General features: G+C 44.4%; 1 protein-coding gene across 1 annotated transcript; it reads left to right on the top strand.

Moving 5' to 3' along the window:
- The first annotated feature begins 6,874 nt into the window (after nt 1–6,874).
- On the top strand, nt 6,875–22,247 carry LOC125175454 (ATP-dependent RNA helicase DHH1-like). Its single transcript, XM_047876035.1, has 3 exons — nt 6,875–7,011; nt 7,561–7,841; nt 21,991–22,247. Exons 2-3 carry the CDS (start codon nt 7,572–7,574, stop codon nt 22,117–22,119), a joined length of 399 nt encoding a protein of 132 aa, XP_047731991.1. The 5' UTR covers nt 6,875–7,011; nt 7,561–7,571; the 3' UTR covers nt 22,120–22,247.
- Nucleotides 22,248–24,695: the final 2,448 nt, after the last annotated feature.

Here is a 24,695-nt window from a genome sequence, read left to right as displayed (position 1 = left end):
GTCTTCTAAAATATACTATACAAGGGAATGAAAGATAATATATGGTTTAAAAAGACACATCATGAAAATGTAATATTTATTAGGCTCTTATAAGATAAAAGGCACTTGCTAGAGCACCACCTCTGCAAGCTTTACACCTCTATAAAATGTCTGGTTTGCTCAGTTGATTCTAGCATGATGCTAATGAGAGCCAGGTCAGGAGTTTAATTCTTGACAGTTTTGTACGAGGAATGTTAATTCTGACCAACCACATCTAAGACCCAACAAATCAGTTCTACAATTGAGGGGAGTGTGATTGGTAGAGCTGGTCATTGCCTGGTGACCACACGGGATCGATGAGTGGATATGATCGATGGGAGGAAATGGAGCTGTTCAGGGTGGGCTCCCAGAGTTCCCGCCCACCACAGGAGGCACCATGCCGTGAGGAGGGTTGGGACATAGGACTTGGGACAAATATTGACGCAGAATTTGTTTGGGGGGGCTTACCACTTCTTCCCTACTTTTGATGTTTCTTTCCATATGTAGGGAATCCAGGACGCTCCTGGTGTGTCCTCTTTTAGTCTCGGTCTTGGGTGTCTTAACTGCCCAATGAATTTGGGAAAAATGAACTGAGCTTACAGGCCTCTCTTCCTTGTACCTTCTGGGAGCTAGCCGCCTGCAGGGTGCATGCAAAGAAAGCTTGCAATAGCCCCAGAAGGCTGTGACTGAGTGGATCTGTCTGCCTGATCCGGAGTTCAAAAATAGGAAGACCATTTGCCTACAGATGCAAGCTACGTACTCCAAGCTGCTCTTTATTGGTAACAAAGGTGACCTTTTGGCACCAGTCGAGTCTAGAACTAGCTCAGCATAGCCGACATTCTATCTTAGATGTAGGAAGCCACATAGGCGCTCACACTTTGCAGAGCTGCTCCAATATTGCCAGAGCAGATATGGCACTGCCCTTAAAACTGCAACGTTCTGGAATATTTTCAGGTGACCCAGAAACGAAAGTTCAGAATCCTTGGAAATCCTATATCTGTAAACTACACCTATAACTTCAGCCAAGAAACATGGGTGCGTTTGAATAAGCAAAGGGTAGGGGAATCCTCCAAATGTTGCCTGGAACAATGGTTAGAGGTTGTTGGCTTTAATCAGCTGCGTTGTTAGGTGTGGGGTATCAGCAAAGTGGTACAAACGTAGAACCGGGTTTGGCCTTTGTAGCCCATCAGGGGCAAGGGAGTAAACATTTTCTTTTTCTTTCACGGTTACTCTGCCCCCCTCCCTTCTGAGGTAGACTGATGTGGACTTTTAAAGAACTTGCCCTCACTTTCTGAAGGAAAGGAGTCTGGTTGAGGGGATCTGAAGATGCCTGCGTGAGAGTCAAAACGAGTTCCAAATAGCCTCCGAGTTGGCGGCCAACCTCCTGAAATCATATTGTCTGAAGTCCCTTGGAGTTTCTTTTCTGAGGACAACAAGGGCAGTCTATTTATTGGTTTCAGTTGCTATGAAGTGACCGTCCTCAGAAGTGAGGCTGTTGCCCTTAGCTACACATTTCTTTGTGGGCATAATCTTGTATCACACAGTACCAAATCAGCAGCCGGGCAAGGCAGAGACCCTGATGAAATATGAATACGGCGATGATGAAATATTTTTCCTAGTGTTAGCCTCCTTTTGTGAGATAGGTTGTGGCCAATTCAGCTTGGAAATGACACATGACCTTTTCAAAGGCAAGGGCTGACTTTAACACTGTCCTCTTCCCTCTCAAGTAGGGATTTGCTTTTCTATTCTGAGATGTGTCAGTTAAAGTGATGTCCCCCGAATAATCTCTTTCCTGATCATCTGCTCCTCAGGGGGTTTTGTTGGGAAGGCTGCAGGGGCATGACGTAGGGAGCGCCAGGCAGCGCTAATGTGATGGTGTTTGCTGCTTGTTATTTTCATCCTGGAGAAGGGAACACTCAGGCTGCTGGTGCTGGTCCTTAGATCCTGAGCATTTTGATTTCATATTCTCCTCCCTCCCTCTCCGCTCACCCCTGCCCTCCTGTCCTGTCCCATTCCACAGCTTAGGTACTTACATTCAGGGTAACTGTTGGGTACATTTCTACTTTGAATTTCATTTGCTATCTTCTGCCACCTAAGCTCCTTGACCCCTCCTTTGTTTTGTATCTCATCTTCCATTTCGAGAGGAATCTTCAAGTTTTATATTTATTTCCCACAGAGATCCAGTCTTAATTTATGCAACTTTCCACTATGCACCAATAAGATGCTGGGGGAAAGGGTGTCTTCATGGGTCTTCTACCCAGAATCTACTTGCACTCTTTTGTCTCTTTTTCTTAAGGCAGCTCCAATTACACCCCGTGTATGCTGGTGTTTGAAAAGGCTGTAAAATTAAAGCTATGTAGCTATAAATACTATGAAAAAGGTTTTGACAACTTTTGGTGGCATTTAATTCAAGTTAAACTCCCCTCATTCAAAATAGTAAGCATAATGTTACCTATTATGTAAATGAGGTGGCAAGGCAGATGTTTTTCCTCCTGATATACTCACTGGGGATTAATACATACAAAAACTGAGCAGGAGGGGCCTGTGTTCAACCTGGGAGTTTGAACAAGGGTTGAGCAACAGGAAGGATGCTTACTCCAGAGCTGCTCTGTTCAACAGGGGAGCCAATAACCACACAGCGCTATTTACATTTAAATCAATTAAAATTAAATAAAATTAAAATGAAAAGTTTCCCTGTCTTAGCCATAATTCATATGCTCGATAGCCACATGTGGCTGGCGGCTACTTACCGAAGAGCCCAGATACAAAACATTTCCATCACTTCAGAAAAGTTCTACTGGACAGTGCCGCTAATCACAGAAGTTATTAAAACAGAGCCAGGATGCTTGTGGATTCCTCCTCTCAGTTGGAACTTTATCTGTAAGGGTTCTACAAACTTCTTACAATGGGTGTAGATCCGTAAAGAGCCAAGAGACAAATAAAGGAGTTGGGATCAGGTTGCTGCTGTGGATCTCAACTTTAAATGTGCAACTTATCACCTGGGGATCTTAAAGTGTAGATACTGAGTAGGTCTGGGGTGGGGCTAGAGAGTGGGCATTTATATCTGGCTCCTGCTGGTATGGGGATTGCGCTTGGAGAATCCCTGATTTATAGCACTGATTTCCAGTCTTGGCTACCTATCATAATTACCTGGGTAGGTTTAAAAACTACTGGTGCCTAGCTCTCACCCCCAAAGATTCAGGTCGGATTTGTCTGGGGTGTGTGTGTGTGTGTGTGTGTGTGTGTGTGTGTGTGTGTGTGTATAGCCTGGGCATCGCAGATTTAAAAAATCCCCAAGTGATGATTCTCCAAGTGATTGAAATTTAACAACCATTGATGGTGATAAAGCAAGTCTGTTAGATTTGAGGACCTGATCCATTGGCTTTACCTGGAAGTTTGTAGAAATGCAGATTCTCTGGCCCAAATCCTGTCCTGCTGAGTCATAACCTGCATTTTCCACAGCTTTCCCCAGGTGATACCATGTACCTTAAAGGTGAGAACTACTGTATTGGATAACCTTTTAAAGTAATAATTTATTGATCCACATGTATGTTCTTTAAAGAAATTCTTTAAAGTAACAAGTTCTTTTAGTTCCTAAAAAATACTGGGGCATATAATTTAGTCTACCGTTATACCAAATTACTGAAGCTTTATTAAATGATCATTTTATAGGCTCAAACTTGGTGGTTTCTGCTTCCATTGTAACAGAAGGAAATCAATAATCCTGTCAGAGGAGGGGAAACTGTGGACTTTCAAATCTCAGAGGTCAAAAATAACCAAAGCTTTTAAGGAACTAATTTTACATGTTTGCATAAAATTTGTCATTCAAGATAAAATGCTATTCCCTTTTTAGGTTAGTGTTGTTTTTAAAAAAAATTTTTTAATGTTTATTTTTGAGAGAGCGAGAGCGAGCATGAGTGGTGGAGGGGCAGAGAGGGAGACACAGAATCCAAAGCAGGCCCCAGGCTCCAAGCTGTCAGCACAGAGCCTGATGCAGGCCTTGAACTCATGAATCGCGAGATCATGACCTGATCAGAAGTCAGACACTTAACAGACTAAGCAACCCAGGCACCCCAGGTTAGCGTTTTCTGATGTGAGAAAATGATATACTTCTAATCCACTTACCAGTACACAACATTGTTACATTCTTAATTTGTGTACCTTCTCATTATGCAGCACTAAGATCCTGGGAGGGGAGGGCAGGAAGGGACAATAATGTTTTGACAAAAAAAAAAAAAGTTTCTATGATTGTGTTTTCCTAATAAGTCTCTTCCAGTAGTGTTTTAGGAGAACAGTGCCAAAGATAATTATAAAGTAGAAGGGCCAACTATGTGATGTATTACAGCTTCTCCAATTGCATGTGGTAGGAATCCCGTGGGGATCTTGTCAAAATGCAGACTATGATGTAGCAAATCTGGGGTGGGGCCTGAGACTGTACTTCTAACAATACCCGTGTTGAGATGCTGCAGGGCCACTGATGACATTTTGAGTAGCAAACGATTAGATGGTTCTTTCAGGACACCTTTTTGTAAACTCTCATTTCAATGACCCAAAACATCAAAATGGTCTGGTATAAACAATAAGAGGGGTGATTTTGTTGGCAGTCCTGACTTGCTAATTTGAATCATCTAAAAGAGAGACATCAAAAGGTCAAAATTATTCATAGATCCATCACTATCGGGAAGCTAATCGGGAATGAAGTCATTTAAGGCAAAAGCAAAATAGTACCACAAATACCTCAGATGACTACTAGGGCAAAATTTTCAAAATGTTGCAAGCTGTCTGCATGCTTGAAGTAGCAATTTACATGCATAATTAGGTGCAATCAACAGTTTTGAAATGTAATATATTTTCTGAGCCCATATTTACTTATGACAGATGCAAAAAAAAAATATCTGTGTCCCCCAAAAAAATAGAAGGGCAGAGAAAGAAAAATATTTGCATTTAACAGTGGGACTCTTTGCAAGCACATACCTAAATTTAGAACAGATTTAGTGGAAGTATTGTATCTTTATTTTGATTTAATCTTCATTTAAGCCTTGAAAGAAGTTCACAAATACATTCGAAAGTGACAAGCATGTAAGCATCATAACTTACCGGTCGGCTGTTCCAGATCCTGTTGGGCCTGACATGTAGTTTTTACTTCTACACTGGAAGGAAAATCTGACAAATTCAAAACTTTATTGCACAGAACACCACACCGACTTTCTTCCTGCCTTCAGAAGGGACTTCATTCTTTGAAGATACCAAATACCTTTGAGAATAATTTATATAAACAGATTAAACTGACGATTTCCTCTTCCTAAATCAAGGTCCTCAGATGAGTGTCACGGTGAATTTCTATCACCTTACTATTTTCAGCATAACAGGTAATGATTGTGGAGTGCTCACTGTGCACTAAGGCACTCTGCTAAGGACTTTACACAGATCTAATTACCGTTGTAAAAATACTAGAAGACTTGATTTATAACAATATTCTGGGGAGGAGATGGAGAGTAAGGACTTCTTTGGAGGCACATAGCTCTCTAGATTTTTGGCTGGTATATTACTGCCTAAAGGGTCATATGTCATTTAGAAGTACAGTGGATTTCATACCAATGCAAGCTCATTTTATTTTTAACAAGTTCCCAAATTCGAAAATGAGCTTGAAATCCAGTTTTCAGAAACTCTGAAGAAAAGCAAATCAGTAAGTCAGTCCCCAAACTTTTTCTTTCCAAAAGCATGCTGGCGTTGCAACATCCAGATTGGCTGTCTACACCGATTAAATTAAAGTGGCAATTAATTTCGGTCACATTTACAGGCAGAGTCAGAGATTAAGAGATTGCATTGAAGGATAGGACCTAATGACGTGTCCTTGTGTAACTGCATGTATTGAGACAGTGTGTCTTGATATGGAAAAGTCTTTAAGTTAGTGCAAAGCAGTCACGAACAATGCAATTTTCTAGTTTCATTAGGTAAGCGTTATCTGCGATGCATTATATGTTATGGTGGGGGGGGAAGCCACCCTCTGCTAAGAAATGCATGAATAGTTCATTTATCTGCTGATCCATTTGGGGGCATTATGGAACTCAAAGCCCAGAACAATGGGCTCTATTTAATATTAAACAGGTTCTTAATAACCTGCTATTTCTCTCCACAGCTGCTGGAGGGTCCCCTCCTGGAAGCGCAGAGTTGCAGGAGCAGTTCCCGTGAAGTTGTAAGCTACTCCCCAGGACCAAGCGGCGTTAAATTTAGAAGTCATGCTGATCACCTGACTGTCGGCGAGCCCCGATTTAAGAAATTCCAAGTCTACCCTTGTCACCTCTATCTGTCTATATTTGCAGACGCAGCTCGCCGCCCGGCCTGGGGTCACCACCCGAGCCTCCTGGAGACCTGCCCTGCGGAGGACGCCCTTCCAGCACCGGAGGGCTCGCCACTTGGGAGCGGCGGCGCCCAGTTGGCGCCCACCCCGGGACACACTGCAGTCAATGCCTGGCAGCGACTTCTCGCTTCGCCCTCAGCCTCCCCCATCGACCCTCTCTGGCCGACCTTTACGCCCAACTCGGGCGCGCTGCGAGCCTCGCGTCCTCGCCGTCCACGCGGGGCCCCACCCCTTCCCGGTTCCTGCCCGCGATCGGGTCGGAGGCGAGGGTAGGTCGATCTCCTGCCCGGAGCCGGCCGCCGGCTCCGCTTCTTCACTCCAGTTCTCCGGCGCTGAGCTGTGCGGCGCGGAGCCGGCGGCGGCGGAGCCGACCGAGGCGCGGGAGCCCGGGGACACACTCACGCACGCTCCGGAGGGCTGACCCCGGAGACGCGCGCGGCGCGGCGCGGGGGGCGGGGCGGGGCGGGGGAGAGCGGGCCGGCGTGGAGGTGGGGGTCGCCCGGCCTTGGGGTGGGCGCGCCTGCCCCCGGCCCTCCGCGTGCTCGCCTCCTGCCAGTCCTCGCCGCCACCACCTGGCGCAGGTCGGAAACCCCTCCATGCCTTGGCTCCTCGGCGCCGGGGCGAGGGCAAAGGTGAGGGGTCGGCGCTTGGTCGGCGGGAGGGGATGGTAGGGCTCACGCGCACCTGGCCGTCCCCATTCCTGTCCGTTTCGCCCGGCCGTTCTTCCAGTAACTTTGTTCCGAAGGTTGGAGGGGAGGGGAGACGCCGAGGGGCCCCAGGAGAGGCTGCAAAGCACCGCGAATCTGGAGGCCCGACTGGAGAGCAAGTCCCCGGGCGGCCCCGGGGCTGGGCGCGCGGCTGGGAGGCGTCGCCGCCGCCGCCGCCGCCGCCGCCGCCGCCGCCGCCGGGATGCGCTCTGCTTAGCGGGGCTGCCGGGGGCGCCCGAAGGCCACCGCTCCAAGGACACGCGGCCCCCCGCGCCCCGCGCGCCCCGGCCCAGACGCCGCCAGCGCCGGAGCCGAGCGGGCGAGCGGAGCCGCGGGGAGCGCGGGCGAAGGGCGGCAGGAGGGAGGGCGCGCGGGAGGCGGCCCCTCCTCGGCGAGCCATGCGTGCCACGGGCAGCTGAGGAGCCGCCGGGCGCCGCTGCCAAGTCCCCGCTCCGCTTTTGTCTTGCCCTCCAGTGAATGGGAAGATGGAGATGGATGTTGAGGGAGTTTCTCCGCGCCCGGAGCCCATCCCCCGCTCCCAGGGGGCTGGCGGAGCCTGCCAGGCGCCGCCACAGCCGCCCCAGCCCCAGCCCCAGCCCCCGCCGCAGCCGCCGCAGCAACAGCAGCAGCAGCAGCAGCAGCAGCAGCAGCAGCAGCAGCAGCTGGCTCAGGATGAAGTGCCCGGCGAGAGTGCTGGCGTGGAGGACAGCGACGATCCCGAGGCGAGACCCAACAGCGAGAAAGGAGAGAGCAAGGTAGGTCCACAGTGTTGGAGCTGTGACACCTTTTGGACAAAACCGAGGATCTCTCGTAGTGGCTGTCACTTTAACCCCCCCGCTCCCCCCCACCCCTTCCCTCGTTTGTGTGGCGGTGGGGGTTGCAGAGGTGGGGAAGGCGTGAGATCGAGGGGAGTCGACGGGAGAGAGTGACTTTCCGAACTGGAAGGCGTGTGCCGGAGCCTGTCCTGGTTTCCGTATTCAGAGGTGTGTGCAGGGAAAAGTCTTCTGGTACTTGCGGTGTGATGCCCGGGGTAGAGCAGGGCACTCGGGGAGAGCCGTGTGGGGGGACCTCTTGTTGCCCACACAGTCTGACCAAGGCTTCTTGAGATGATGTAGGTCAAGGGGAAGCGTGTCTTCAGGAGCTGCCAAGTGGCTTCTGAGACTCCTTGGAGGGAGGTGACATCAAGCTTAAGATGGCAACAATGGGAGCAAAGTTTGGCTCCTTTGCAGAATGGAGAGCACTGCCTAACCCAGCTCTAAAGTCGAGGCCCTCCTCCTCAGCTGGCCCCCTCCTCGCTAGGAGGGCCGGGACCAGGTGCCTGGCAGCAGAGGAGCCCTGGAAATCTTTCGCAGCCCTGCTGTGTCATTGTAGACCAGGGGATAGCTACTTCTTACTGTGGCCGGGGGAGTTCTTCAAGTAATTGGATTCCAGTAAGAAATGGCTCAGATGCCATCATTCTCTGGTGCTGATGTTTCTTCTGGAGAAAATTGGGAAGTGAAGGAAACAGCATAGAGAACAACGCTCTGGTAATATGATTGGAGTGTATTTATTACAGCTTTGTCTCTGAGCCTATTTTTCCATTCACGCTTGGAGTTCTGTTTTGTGCAATGGAAGCTAGTGTTGTTTAGTTGTATCTGTGTCAAGCGTACACGTGTGGTTGTGAATACATTTGGAAACTGCCTGCTAATGTTGGGGAAGAGTTGGTGCAACAAATGAGAATAGTGGAACCAAAGAAGGGTCTGTCCGAATACTTTCTTACTTTGCATCACTTAAGGAAGCTACAACAAAATAGCTACTTGGGCTGGTTAGAAGAGAATTGCATGCGTTGAGTGCTTCCGTGAGTGCTCCTCCTACAAGATTACCCTGGTTTCTGTTGGACCTTTCCGAAGGTACTAGTGGATTAAACAAATACCTGAAACACACGGGGATCATGTGGAGTGTTGCTGTTCTGTATTTGGAGACAAGCTCACTTAACAAGTTGGTATTTGCAAATGTTCCAGATTGCCTTGCATTTTGAAACTGAGGTAAGGATTGACATTGTTGTTTATCTGCCCAAATCAGTATTGTAATTTAAATGGCAGTCGACCATGGAACTTGGAATCTGGGCGCCCACTAGACCCAATTGGAGTGCCTTACGAATGCATACAGCATTTACATTGTAAAAACTATGATGAATTTTAATAGTCCACTATCCTGTGCTTTCCAGTGGCTCTTGATTTCATGAATATTTAATTCTGTCATGAGTGCATATTTACTACTTTAAATGACTGTGTGCGCTCAGTTTTATGAAATAACCATAACTGAGCATTGTCTTATCGAGTCAAACTTAAAGTCTCTTTTGCAGAATAGGTGTGGGGAATAATTAAAATACATAGCCGGTGCTGCCGTTTCCGTATTGTTGGTTCATATGCCCTGAGCATGAGAAATTCCTGCCATCAGCAAAAATCTGTGCTTATTTGTTTCCCTTTGATGCACCATGCAGACTGTCTAATGTTCTACCATTTGTGAGGAATAAGGAAGGCAACGCACTACAGAATTACAGCAGGTGAAGACAGGCCTGAAAGCGGGTTGATTACATATCGTTAATTAGCATGTTCAGTTAATTGAGTATTCCACTGATGTGATTTGCTTTAGGTTTGTCTGCAATTTCTTGAGGTGGAAACAAGATACCACTTTTTTCCCTCCAGGTGTTTGCCTTAAAAAAATTGTGTTGCATCCTTCTCTTAAGCCAGAAATCAGCTGTTTTAACCCTTCGTTTGCCTCTGGCGCTCTCCCACTGGTCCTTCTGAGTTTGAGGTGTTTCAGACTTTAATAACTCTTTTTGTCTTTGATGGATGCTAAGGCAAGTTATCAACTGATTTTTCTGAGCAAATCCTGGTTTCATTAGTGGGAGGGCCTTTGGATGTCTGACCAAGTTATTCTACTAAAATATAAATGGAAGACAAAGTGGGATAAAATGGAATGTGGTTTTACCAAGCTGCTTGGGGTGAAGCGGGGATATTCGCGTGATAGGATTTAAACACAGTAACGTACAAATATAATGCGGTGAACTATTGTGGTTTTTTTCACTTGTGAAAGTAATAAAATATGAATTTTGAATACTCTATCTTAAATCCGCCTCTAAGCAAGGGTACTGTAAATAGAATGTCAGTGGATATGACTCCTCTCTCCCTCAAATGAAGTGTCCAGGGAGTAATGGCATTTTTTTTTCTTTTTTTCAGTTTCTGATTTGGGGCCACGATTTACTTTCTCATGAATTTACCCCAGTTGTCTTATTGGAGAAGAAATCAGAGCTTAGTGCCAGATCAGCTTGTCTCCTGAATTGCAAGTTTATGCTTATACATCCTCAGAAAGTCTCTGAAATAGGAGGAAAGGTTAGAAAACTGGATCAGTCAAAGGATTTTTTACACCAGAGTTTCATGATGTGACTGGCACTCTCTGTTCCTAGAATAACAATGCCTGATCCCTCTCTACCAACTACTCTTTGGAGAAATGTTTTAAAGCAGCTACATGCTATGTATGCTTTGATTCCATGAATTGGAGTAGACCCTAAATCGACCATTTATTTCTCCTCTGTGCTCTCACGCAGGTTTATGTTAAACCTTTGCAAAAAAGTTTCCTTTTCTTGCAATGACATCCAAAGACAATGTGGTCTCTCCCTTTTGGGGACCTAGTGAGGTATTTTCTCACCCGTTATCTCAAGCACTTAGTCGTCGTGTCAGAATAGAGTTTCTCGGGGCGCCTGGGTGGCGCAGTCGGTTAAGCGTCCGACTTCAGCCAGGTCACGATCTCACGGTCCATGAGTTCGAGCCCCACGTCGGGCTCTGGGCTGATGGCTCAGAGCCTGGAGCCTGTTTCCGATTCTGTGTCTCCCTCTCTCTCTGCCCCTCCTCCGTTCATGCTCTGTCTCTCTCTGTCCCAAAAATAAATAAACGTTGAAAAAAAAAAAAAAAGAATAGAGTTTCTCTAAACTGTACAAACCTCTTTTTTTCTGGTCTTGCAGATAAAGATGAAATGGTCATGCCCTTGAGTAAGAGACCTTCCCATCCTTGAAAGAGTTCCCGACCCTGGATCTGATCATCCCCAAAAGTTTCTTGCAGAGTTCTCTGTAGGCCTAAGATATCCCATTAAGAAATGTGCCTTTTAAGACCCCTCTGAAGTGCTTTGCTTATGCCAAGTGGCTCTTGGATAGGTATTTCTGAAACTTTCTTTGGAAAAGTTAAAAAAAAAGAAAAAGTTCCTTGTGTTGAGGACCAGCACCTAGTAACTCACTCCATTTGTGTTATGTAGTTACTGGTACAGATGTGTGAATTCTTCGCCTGATCCCAGATGAGTGATGTAAATGATTCTTTCTTGTCTGCTTTAGCTTCATCTCATTCATGTATTCTCAGCTTTTCTCCCCTCGTCTTCCCGCCGTTCTCTCACACACAGACACGCATACCATTTACCCTGAAGCATATATTTATGGCCCAGATGCGAGGTATCATGATCAAGCGCTCTTTTTTGTTAAGTTCTCATTAAAGCTTTGGTTTGCAGAATATGTTTATTCTTGTGGTTTTGGACTAGAGAGACTCTGTGCTGCTGCCACCAATGATACTTCATTGATGAGCATGACTCAAGATTCTCATTTCAACTGCATTTCATCAGTGATGCTGTCTAAATCATCAGTCTTACAGAGGATGTAATGCTTATTTATTTTTGAGAGAGAGACAGAGTGTGAGTGGGGGAGGGGGCAGAGAGAGAAGAGAGAGACAGACACACAGACAGACAGACAGAATCTGAAGCAGGCTCCAGGTTCTAGGCTGTCAGCACAGAGCCGGATGCGGGGCTCGAACTCATGAACCGCGAGGTCATAACCTGAGCCGAAGTTAGACGCTCAACCGACTGAGCCACCCAGGCGCCCCATTTTTTAAAGCTTTTAATTTTGAAATAACTTCAGATTTATAGAAGAGTTGCAAACATAAGACAGAGAGTTCCCATATACCTCTTACCCAGCTTCCCCTCACGTTAACCTCCTTCTTAATCATGCTCTGTGTATCCCAATGAAGAAATTAACGTTGATACAGTACTTAAGCTAAACTTGTCCAGTCAACTTTTGTTGAGTGAAAGTGCCAGCATATTGATGTTCTTCATTTTATCCTTTTAATATTTTCTTTACACCTGAAAGGTGTTTGAGAGAGTATTTAAGAGCCAGGTTTAATTGGGGTTAACTATTCTCCCTTTTCTTCTGGTGGGCTGGAGCAGCTTGCAAAATACAAAGGTTGAGGTCCCCCGAGCTGTGCATTCTGAGGCAGTGAGCCCTATGGGAGTTACACCTTTGGCAAAGCTCTTGAGTGCTGTTAACTTATGGGGAGTGAGAGTCTTCTTTTTTTATTTTATCCTGAAAAACATTCCTGTGCCAGGTAAGATAGGGTTTGTCAGTACACAGAGGACAGCATAGTCTCAAGTGGCAAGTAGAGGAGAAAAGGCAATTGATAACATCAAGACAGTTCACTTTGATGCCTAACCCCTTGGGTGTTTGTTTCTGGTGTGAAAAATAATGGAAGCCCTTTCATTTTTGTGTTGTATTAGCCGGGTGAACTCTGATTTCCAGCACAGAAGCGGAAACTTGCCCACGTTAGGAAGGATGTCATTGTGATCAAGTGTGTTGGCTTTCTGATTAAGAGAGAAATCAGAAAGACCTGCATTTGCTCTTGGCTCTTTTATTGCTCTTAACCTCAGTGAGATCCTGACCTTTCCAAATCTCAGTATGTTCATCTGTGAAATAGGCATAATTAATTTTGTATGGCTTGAATGAGATAAGCTGTATACAGTTTGTAATTCAGTGCTTCATAGGTACTGACTGCTTGGTAATTGTGATTATTATTGTGATTATTATTATTATTATTGTTCGTATTGTGATCCAGGGTTCTGAAAAGGAGAATGAGTTGGGGCTCCAAGTTCAACTAGAATTTTCAGTTTCGTAGAGGGTTGTGGGGCTGGAAATGATACAGGTATACTATTTTGGAATCAAAACAAGTTGGTGCTCATTAACCTGATTTTGCCCTGGGGAGCCTTGAGGTCCTTTTCTGGTGGGCAGGAGGTTAGGAGAGAATTATCCTTTATCTTGACTTGTCAGTGGACCTCTCCTCACTTATCAGGAAAGCGAGGGAGGACCTGGATAGAAGGCCCCCACATCCCAGTCCAAGCCCCAGGGGTACACGCAATAACAAAATAAAATAATAAATAATAAGTAATAAGACAATAATAAAGCAATAATAAAATAATAATTGCCCTGCTTTTACACATTTATGGCTTCTTAGGAGAAGTAGGTGGGAAATTTTAAGACTTAAAAAAGTGATTGAGCTAAAAAGTTGTATTTTCTAGGCCTCTCTGTTTGCAAGCAACAGAAACTGACTTGCATTTTATTGTAAGGTTGTAAGGTAATCGCAGAATCAAAGGAGAAATGATACACCTGGTTTGGGAAACACTAAAGCCAGGAATCTCAGAAGATCTATGTAGTAGAAGGTGATGAACCGTTTCTCAAGGGCACTGACACAAGAGGAATAAATTCCAGTCATCTTTTTGCCTTTCTGTCACTCTGCTCAAGAGCCAGAGTCCATGGCAAGGTTATCTAATTGACCTTGCTTGGATCAGATAGCTGCTTCTTGGTCAGGGAAGTAGTGGGCATTACATTGCATGTTCTTGCGGTTTGTATTCTTTGGAAGGGGTACAGTTCAGGGTGGGGTGGGGGTGGGGAATCAAGGTGCTGTTGCCAGCTCAGGGAGACTGGGTATCAGGGGCAAAACACCTGGGATAACTCCCCTCCTGGAGAGGACCAGAAGGCAGTGGGAGGAGAGGGGGACAGAGAGGGAGGTATTAAGGGAGGGAGAGAAAAGAAAAAAGAGAAATGGAGGCAAAGGGAAGAGATGAGAACCAGATGGGCAGATACAGAGGCAGAAAAATACACAAGAACTTGGAATTTTTTTTTTTTTTAGCATTTATTTCCTACCATTTGAAAACAGAGAATACAGAGGAAAATTAGGTATTTTATTGCTTGTGTATAGGTTAGTTTCCCCACTTAGAAAATGAAATTAGTGATACATTTCACATCTGCTGAACAGATAATCTCAGGATGAATGTGATGGGGCTCTGATGTTTTAAAATATGGATCGTCCATGGAACTCATGTCCATTAGAATGAAATACATTAACATTTTTTTGTGTCTGCCCCTAAATTAAAGCAAGTTGGTTTCCTGCTCCAAGCCCTAATGCATTTTCTTTGACTTTGGAATCTACATGTCAGGATATTTCTGTTTTTACATTCGACGTGTCCTCCTACAGAGGGAGTCCTATAGGAGGAGGCACCATTTTCCTCATTTTTGGATGGCTGATGTTGGGGGTGAGCTGTTCATTCCTGCTCACACTCTCTTCCAGCACCATGCCTGGCACTTAGTGAGTGGGCCCTCAGTAAATAACAGTTTACATCGAATGGTGCCTGGATGTGTCAGTCAACACTCGTTATATACCTCCTAGATGCTGGGATTACAAAATTGAAAGAGAAACCCACAGTGTCACGGAGGAGGCACACTTATGCGCAGATCATGATGCAGTAGGACATGAGGACTATCAGAGAGATGAGAACATAAGGAAATTCTTTACAAGTGGGGCCACTTCACACACTTTTTTGCAGCAAAGTGTTGACCTGTCTAACAGGCACTGGAAGTAGCCAGATGAAATGAGACTGGGCAATATGGAGATACTAGCTAATAAACGAATCCCCTATTCTTGGTTTGCTCTCCCGATAACCAAAAGTTCAAGTCAAGCCCCATTCGCAAAACCAGTGGCAGAGTTGACCCTGTCCACCCTCCCATGCTTCGTCCTCCATCCGTTTCCCAGGATTGCATCCTCCTTCCCGGGTTAGACCCCTTGTATCTTACAATCTATTTGCTTTTAAAAGTAAGATTTCCTGGCATAATTTGCAGGTAGTAAAACTCACCCTTTAAAAAAAACTTTTGCTTTTTTGTAACATTTATTCATTTTTAAGAGACAGGGAGAGACAGAGCATGGTGGGGGAGGGCAGAGAGGGAGACACAGAATCCGAAGCAGGCTCCAGGCTCCGAGCTGTCAGCACAGAGCCGGACGTGTGGCTCGAACCCACGAACTGTGAGACCACGACCTGAGCCGAAGTCGGACGCTTAACCAACGGAGCCACCCAGGAGCCCCAAAACTCACCCTTTCTAAATGTACAGTTCCGTGAGTTTTGACAGTTGTGAATACTTGGGTAAAGGCTACTTCAAACAGGATGTGGAACGTTTCTATCACCTCCAGAGACTTCTGTTGTGTCCCCCTGCAGACAGTTCCCTCACTCCACCCCAGCCTTTTCCGAAATTTCATATACATAAAGTCCAATATTCTACAGTCTTTTGCACCAGACTTCTTTTGCTTAACGAAGTGTATTTGGTAGTCACTCGCTTTGACCTTTGTACCAGTAGGTTCCTTTTTCTCACTGCCTAGCATTTCATTGCATAGAAACACCACACATTGTGTATCCATTCACCTGTTGATGGATATTTGGGTTGTTTACAGATTTCGGGCTTTTATTAAGAAACAGTTTTTTGTGGACATACATTTTCATTTGTCTTGGGCAAACTCCTAGGGATGGGACTGCTGGATTGTAGGATAAGTGTATTTAACTTTATAAGAAGCTGCTAGCGTGTTTTCAAATATAGCAAATGTACCAATCCAGCATGCATTCCTGCTGTCAGTGCCTGAGAATTCCAGTTGCTCCCTAACACTGTCAACACTTGGTATTGTCAACATTTTTAATTTTAGTCATTCTTGTAGGTACGTAATGATACTTTGCTGTGGCCTTAATTTGTGCTTCCCTAATGACAAGTGATGTTGAACATCTTATGTGCCTGTTGCCATCCATCTGTATTTTTCTTTGGGGAAAAGTCTGTTCAAATTTTTGACAGGTTTTAAAAAAAATTGGGTTGGTTGTATTCTTATTATTGATACAGCCTATTATTTTCACATAGGTTTAGAGTTCAGAAACCCTGGTGGAAGTTTGAGGAGATTACAAAGAAAGGAAATTTTGAGTTTCCTTTCTTGGGGGTTTTTGGCGAACTAACATTTATGGGGTGTTTTTCATGTGCCAGTCATGGAGTGAAGTAGATTCACATTGGGTGATCTCATTTTATGCTCCATGGTAATCCTGTGAAATAACTATTAGTCCTGAGGTCACACAGCTAGTATATGGCAGAGGAAGAATTTAAATTTAAGTCTGGCGGACTCTTTCTCTTTCCACTTCATCAGATGTGACTCCAGGCCTGTTCTCCACAATTTACTGGTTAGGTTCCCAGCCCAGACTGCTTTCTCTGCTCTGGGTGTTTTAAAAGCAGCCCTTAGGTGAAATAACACTGCTGGCATTGACATGCAAATCAGGACATTGAGCTTAAGGCAAAAAGAGTGCTCCCAGTTTTATTTCAGTCCTGAAAAAACCCTATTCACTTCATAAGGTAGAAAGGTGAGAATTCTCCAGAGAAGTAGAAGGTTTGAGGTATGCATTTACATTTTAGTACCCAAAGATGTCCATCTCGCTCAGCTAAATTGTGGTGCTGTGGTTACCCACAGGGCTAGGGTAGGACTAACCCCTGGGAGTCAGATCCCCACTCAGACCCCAGTTTTGACCCTGCAAGCTCTGAGGACTTTGGGCAAACCACATGAACACTGGTTTGAATCCTCTTATCAGTTAAGGTGATTGGTAAGTCCCTAGTTATTGCCACATCTGAGTGTTACGAGGATTGAATTGCCTGGAGAGTGACCACTCATTCGCTCCCAGGACAGTAGGTCACTCTGATTACAGGACACATGCATAAGTTGGTGGACCATTGCAGACTCTCGGGATATGAGAGCTGTCACTGTTGAAAGTGCTTTGGGGCATTCAATCCATGAAGTCTGAAAATGACTCATTCTATTTCAGAACTAATGAGGCCCTGTGAATGATTCCAGGTTCTCCAGATTGACTTAAAAAAAATAGTTGAAAACAAGACTCTGCATTTGAATTGGACGAATGTCATAACTTTTCTGAATAAGTGGCTATAGAACTTTCCAAAGCAGCTCTTTATGGCCTCCCACTCTGAAGTAAGTGTGTTTTAGGAAGTTGCTGAGGTCTCCCTGGCTAGAGAAGAAGAGGCTCTTTGGGGGTGGGGGGGAGGGGTGCCTTCACCGGCAGGACAAAAACCTCAATAAAAATTTTTTTAAAAATGCATGGTTGGAAACTTCTAGAGGAGAACACAGGCAGTAACTTCTTTGACGTTGGCCATAGCAAATTGTTTCTAGATATGCCTCCTGAGGCAAGGGAACCAAAAGCAAAAATAAACTACTGGTACTACATCAAAATAAAAAGCTTGTGCACAGCCAAGGAAACAAATCAACAAGTCTAAAAGGCAGCCTGTAGAATGGGAGAAGATATTTGCAAATGACATATTCCATAAAGGTGAGGATCCAACATATATAGAAAATGTATAAAACTCAACACCCCAAAAATGAATAATCCAATTACAAAATGAGCAGAAAACATGAATAGACATTTTTCCAAAGAAGACATAGATAGCTAATAGACACATGAAAAGATGCTCAACATCAGTTATCATGAGGGAAATGCAAATCAGAACTACAGCGAGATATTGTCTTATACCTGGAAATGGCCAAAATCGAAAACACAAGACACAAAAGGTGTTGGTGAGAATGTGGAGATAGGGGAACCCTATTGCACTGTTGGTCAGAATGCAAACTGGTACAGCTGCTCTGGAAAACAGCATGGAGACTGTTAAAAAGAACTACAATTCTACAATTGTACAACTAGGTATTTACCCAAGGAATACAAAAAATACTCATTGAAAGGAATACATGCATCCTAATGTTTATAGTAGCATTACCTACAATAGCCAAATTATGGAAACCACCCAAGTGTCCACTGAATGATGAGTTAATAAAGAAGTGGTAATTTCATATATATGTGTACACACACACACACACACACACACACACACCAGCCATGAAAAAGAATGAAATCTTACCATTTGCAACGACATGGATAGAGCCAGACAGTATTATGCTAAGTGAAATAAGTCAATCAGGGAAAGACAGATGCCATATGATTTCGCTCATATGTGGAATTTAAGAAACTAAACAAATGAGCAAAGGGAAAAAAAGAGAGGCAAACCAAGAAACAATTCTTAGCTATAGAGAACAAACTGATGGTTACCAGAGGAGGTAGGAGTGGGTGGGGGGAATGTTAAATAGGTGATGGGGATTCAGAGATGCCCTTATTGTGATGAGCACCAGATGTTTTGAAAGTGTTGAATCACTGTATGCTACACCTGAAATTAATATTACAGTATGTTAACTGGAATTTAAATAAAAACTTAAAAAGAGTCAAAAAAATTGCATGGTTGGTGGAGTTGGCGTCACTAAGGATCAGATTCAGTATTTTCCCTGGGACTCTCAGTTGGAAGGAAGCCGCCCATGTAGGGAAGATCATGGGACCTGGGTGCTATGACTTTGAATCCTGGTTGTGCCCTTTCTAACTGAAGTCTTGGACAAGTCACATTTTCTTTGAGACTTAGGGTTGTCAACAGTGAAATGGGGATAGTATTTTTCTCTTTCTAAGGACTGTCTAGATTGGAAACAAATTCAGTAGTACATGAGCAGAGTGTTTTATAAGCTCTTAGAAAACTCTGAGTGTGTGTGCATAAGTCTCTTCGATTTTGTCGGATAAATGAGCCCCCCCCCCACGTGGTTTTCTGTGACCCTATTTAAGAAATTGAACAAGATTATTTCATTAGAGTTAAAGGTGTTTGAATCTGGGGTCCACAGGACCGTGTGGTCATTCCTGGGAAGGATGCCCTCAGGTAATGTTGGGTGGGTTCAGGCTCCTGCGAGGTCCAAGGGGCTGAGTTTTGGCTGCAGTACTTTGGGAACATCACCAACTGACCCTGACAGTCAGCTCTCCTGCCACTCTGCCTTGCTTGCTCTTTGGATGACAGTAATATTGGTGTTTTTGTTTTCATTTATTTAAGTTTCTGGAGTTCACCCTGTCCTACCCAGAGCCTTTGCCGAAGCAATTTACTTTGCCTGGAATACTCTCTCCCCCACCCCCTTCACTTCCCTCTCACCCAGTTAGTCCCAATTCAGCCTTCGAAGAAGTTCAGTTCAACACTTCAAAGAAGTTTTTCCCTGTTTGCACCTTCCCCTGTCTACCGTGTGTGAGATCCCTGTCAATATGGTATCATACATTCTTAATTGTATAATTAGCTATTGAATATAAGCCATGAGGACACGGACCAGGTTTGTCTTTTTCACGGCTCTTTCTCCAAGCCTAACACGGTACATTGCATGTAGGGGACCTGCAAATATATTTTTGACAACTCCTTCTGACAATCTTTTATTTAATGCCTAGTTTCTAGCCCAGAATGGTCCATGTTCTGATGCAGCACACATTCTGCTGGGAGAGACAGACACTAAGCGAGTAACTAAACTAAATAAATATGACAGATCATAAATAAATAGCTAAATAAATAATATGACACCAGTGGCCCCCTGGCTGTCTGGCTACAGGCACATATTTACAGTCCCTGCCTAACCATGTTTCTGGTTAGCATCCACTTAGGGCGGTAAAGAAATAATGTCTGTTTTCTAGATTTGCTGTCTATCTAATGGCCTCAGAACCTGGTCACCTGCTCTGCTTCTCTCTACTTCTTCTAGCAGGTGTGTTCTCCCCATACTGGCTTTGTGAAATCACAACACACGTGCCACCAACTCCCCTTCTGTGTTCTTGTGCCACATCCCTCGTTCACCAGAGCACACTTTCCTAATGAATTCAGCCTCAACCTCGGAAGCAGACTTTCTTTGACAGTCAGTTGGAGGGGGCTCTGCCTGCCCTGGGCTTACAGCTTTCCTGGCAGTACTTCCTCACTTGCCTGCACAGGACACTCAGTCCTCAGCACTCCCCTCCTCAGTTTCCAAACCTGCATTATCTAATATGGTAGTCAGTAGACACATACGGCTATTTAGCATTAAATGGAATTACAAGGAAATAAAATTACAAACTCACTTCTTCATTTGTACCAGCCACACTTTAGGTGCTCAAAAGTTCTAAGTCTAAAGGCGTCCTGTTGGGCAACTTTCTATCATTGCAGAAAGTTTTATTGGGTAACCATCTCACAGACTGTGACTTCACCTCTCCAGGCCTGCCCTAGCCATCATCGACAGAAATCCCTTTGAGATACCAATCCTTTGACAAGGATGGAAATTTTATAGGTTCCTAAGGTTTGGTTTAGGTTCTTGGTGAATTACTTACTAATTGCCTTTGAACTACGTACACTGTTGTATGTAGAGGCTGCCTGGAGGAAGATCTCATTCAAAAATTTTGTCTAGTGGTGTTGCTATTTTTACTTAGGTGTTCCACTGAATCTTGGTATTTGTCCTTGGCTGTTATAGAAAACAGTCTCTGGTAAAGTGGTTCCAAGAGATGGCTTTTCTATTATCCAAGGTCAAAGCCTTTATTAGTGGGTAGTTGAACCTGTGGCTGAAGCACCATTGACACCTCTTCTTTGCCATTTACTAATGATTGTCTTCTCACTGTAGGGATTACTGTAATGACACTTGTCAGAACCCACAGGCAGAGGAGTCTTGCTGAGAGCCCCAGTCTGATATCATCACAGAGCCCCTGTGCTTGCAACAACAATGCAGGGAATAATTTTCTAATTATATAATGGATAAGGAGTACTAAGTTACAAAGTCATACCCTTTGAAGGTGGCCTATATTTCTTTTTTCATTTTTTTTGTATCTCACTAAATATCATTCCAAGTTCATTATGATTACTAGGGGTTTCAGGTGTGGATAAATAAGAAAAAGAGAGGATATGAAAAAAAAGTCTGATAATGAAAACTACGTTTTTAGATCTCTTTTGTATTTCTTTTTTTTTCCATTCACGAGTGAGAAGAGTGAGCTTGTTAAGATTGGAGGAAGGACTGGGGAGTTAGTCCTAAAAGATGCTAATATGGGACTTGCTGTGCCTTTGTCTAGCACATTACTTGCGTGTCAGCAGGAAAAGAGATGGGAAAATGGCCCCAGGGTGGGTGTGGTGAATTTCCTCCCTGTTAGCGAGGATGAAAATTTGAATGACACCTTGAAGTGATTTAAAACTCTTTTATTTACACATCCAGTTAGCTGGGAGGCCCCTAGGCATCACATTCAGAATGTAGCAATGCTTGGAAAATGGTGAGAGATGGGACCACGGGACCACGCTTTCCTCTACCCCAGCTGTGGCAGGTAATCTGGACCAGGGAGTGAGAATGCAGTCATGGAAGAATCGTCAAGAAAGAAAAGGGCCTATGGTGAGGCCGATAATCCTGACACCTTTGGGTATTTTTATGTACTATTTAAACAAGTATCAAACACACAGAGGTACCAAAAAATTAATATATCTGCCAAAAGTTAGAGTTGTAGCCAAGGCAACCATAATTGCCCATTAGTCATTCCCTTCTTATTTCTTTATGTTTGAGCTAAAGACAGGAACTGGAGCTCATTTTGGAGTCTTATGCATCAGGGAGGGTTCAGTTTTCACCACTGGGAGGTCTTGAGGTGAAGGACGGAATCCTGGTGTCTGTGTTGTCAACAGCTTCAGGCAACTCAGGGAGGCGGGTGTCCCCGGGAGCAAGGCTCAGGGAAAGTCGGCCGACGGGTGGGTTTTAATCCCTGGGGCCTCCTTGCTTTAACCACTGTCTCCTCCCAGTCTCATTGCACTCAGAAACGTGCCCATGTTACCTGCCTGCTGCGGTAACCAAGGCTCTCAGCTCAGAGAGCGACAACCTGAGTGTGGGACGGCCACGTGTCCACTGTTTTTTCTACTTTCAGCTTTTAGGCCATTTTGGAGTTCAAAGAAACCCGCTCATTGATGGCACAGTTCCTGAATTCTGTGGGGATTTGCTGTCTGCGACAATATCAACATGTCACATGTTGCTTCGCTGGTGTGTGTCCCTCTAGTGAAGGAACAAGAGGCAGAGAAGAAAGGAAATCCTTGAGGGAAAAGCAATCCCGAAGACTTAACATTTCACTGCTGCTGTGATGTTTGAAAACAGACGTGAAGTCTTTATTTTGATGCATCAGTTTAATTGTGGCCTCGAGCTGAGATTGGCATCTCTGAGGCCATCAGATGTAGAAATACAATAATAAAGTAACACCACGCACTTGGCTCCATTATTTAGTTTCACTTTTTCCCTTTTTCTTTTGGTGGCGGTCGTAGAAGCTGTCTTGAAGAAACCAGAAGTTCTAGAAGGGGTTAATTTCGTGCTGCCTTAAGTACTAAGGTCTAACCTTCTTCAGAGCCAGACCGTGTGTTTAGTGCCAAGTAGGTAAAGCAGAGTCCGACAGAAGTAATGTTCCTGCTGAGGATCATATCACTCTCTGAAAAATAGTCTGGCTTTCTGCTGATGATTCATCAGAAAAATGAGCACGGTAATTGAATTGGGGATTTAAAAGGATCTCAAGGAAAACAACCACATTCGACTGTTGGCTCTGTCATAAGAAATTCTGTTAATGTGCAATATGTAAGGCGATAATCTATCGCAGGGGACCCTGTAGCAAACACAGGCTACTTAGATGTTTGCCCCGATCAGTGACAAGAGGCTGTGCCTCACGGCTGTTGAATCAGGGAGGGGTTTGAACACACGGAGTTGAAAAGGGAGGCTCGCGGTGGATGCCTTCTCCATGTTGATTACATTGTGGGAAGGGAATCTGGGTACTGCAGCAAAAGATGACAATCAGAGAGAGAAACCAGCCCAGAGGAACTAGCCCAGTAGTCCTTAGCTGAGGGCCGGTTTGTTTGTGCCCCCCCCCCCCCCCCCCCCCCCCCGCCGCTCCTGCCCCGCCTCTGGGGACATTCAGTAATCTCTGCAGACACTTTTGGTTGTCATCCAGGGTGGGGTCCTCCAGGTGTTTACCGCGGAGGCCGTTGATGCCTGCTACACATCCTATAGTGCGTGAGGCAGCCTCCTACAGTGATGAATCATCATGCCCAAAGTATCTGTCGGTGGTGCCAAGGTGGAGTAACCCTGGTCTAGGGAATGTTCTAGATATTTGGGTCTTGACTATGTATATACATTATGTGGATAATATTTTGAGTAGGTGTATGAAGCAGAAAACATCTAAGCCTTTTCCTTGTAATAGAGTGCCAGGGTTCCCACATAGGTAAATTCATCCTTTTGCCAGATCTAAGAAGAGATGAGTCTGAGAAGAAAGTTCTTTATACCAAGGATTCCAAGTATCTATCGTCTTTGTAACAAAACTGACACTCGTTGAGACTCTTTCTGTTGCCTTGAAGGTGTAAGATGGGAATCCTCCTCCCTAGACTGTAATGAAGGTTTTCTCTTTAACTGCCAAAATGTATATGCTTTGTGTTTCCAAACCAGTGAATTCAAATCCTGTAGCTGTTACACTCTTATTAAATTTTGCTACAAGCACTTTCTTATCTTGTACGATATGGATTAATCCGTGCTTATGGCTTCACATCAAGAAAAACACTGTGTCTGAAGTAGTTTACATGTTTTCTTCTTAAAACCACAATATAAGGCTAAGAGTATTTAGCCCTAGAAAGTATTGGTGACCAACTAAGTAAGACATGTTGGAAAAAAGGCAGCTACTTAAACTTACCCAGTGGTTTAAAAGCTGTTGAACAAGTGGATGAACAGTCCAGATTCCATCTTTTAAAATTTCGGTAAGCATGAGTAAGGCAAAACTTGGTTAAGAAGGGAATTTCTTTTGACTCCACCCAAAATCTTGAAAGATTCGATCTACTACATTTGTTATTTTAACGTTATTAATCCAAGAAATTAGGGACCAGTGTATGTGACATAACCAGGAAAGGGTCCGACATCAGTCTAAACATTCTGAGCCCAAAGTGAGAAGTGTGATACTTTATTTCAGGGGTTGGCAAACTCTTCGTGCGAAAGGCCAGAGAGCAACTATTTTCAGTTTTCTAAGCCATATAGCCTCTGTCTCAGCCACTCAGCTTTGGTGTTGTCTAGTGGAAGCACTTGCAGACAATTTGCACTCCGATGAGATTTTGTTTAGAAAAACAGGCACTGGTCCTCCTTTGGACCTCGGGGGCCAGTGTACTTCCCTCTGTTTAATTTGACCCAGAAAGCCTTATCCATCCTGGGCAAATGTGTAATTCCTGTTGCATTTTTTTTTTTTTTTTTTACAATGATGAGGAAGCCCAATATTATCTTCAGATTGGGACTCCAGATTGGGAATCATTGCAGGATGCACTTAAGTATTTGGTTTATATGCCTTCTGCAACCTCAAAGGCAAAGAAGACCCTATACACACAAATTGATTTTGTTAAAAAGTGATATGGTGTTCATGGAAGTTATCTACTAGAGGTTCATGGAAATTATCTACTAGCTTATTAAAAAAATACCATGTCATTTTTTAATATTCGCTAGGTTTCTATTTTGTGAAAAAATCAGGCTGGAAATAACAACAACAACACAGCCATGTCAAAGGAGGATTCCCCACAGACTGGAATTGTGCCACTGACTGCTGGTCACAACAGTGGCTCT

The sequence above is a fragment of the Prionailurus viverrinus genome, chromosome C2, assembly GCF_022837055.1.
Source record: "Prionailurus viverrinus isolate Anna chromosome C2, UM_Priviv_1.0, whole genome shotgun sequence".
NCBI classification, from domain to species: Eukaryota; Metazoa; Chordata; class Mammalia; order Carnivora; family Felidae; genus Prionailurus; species Prionailurus viverrinus.
Note: the sequence above shows the minus strand (reverse complement) of the source record. Positions and strands in the feature narration are given on the sequence as shown.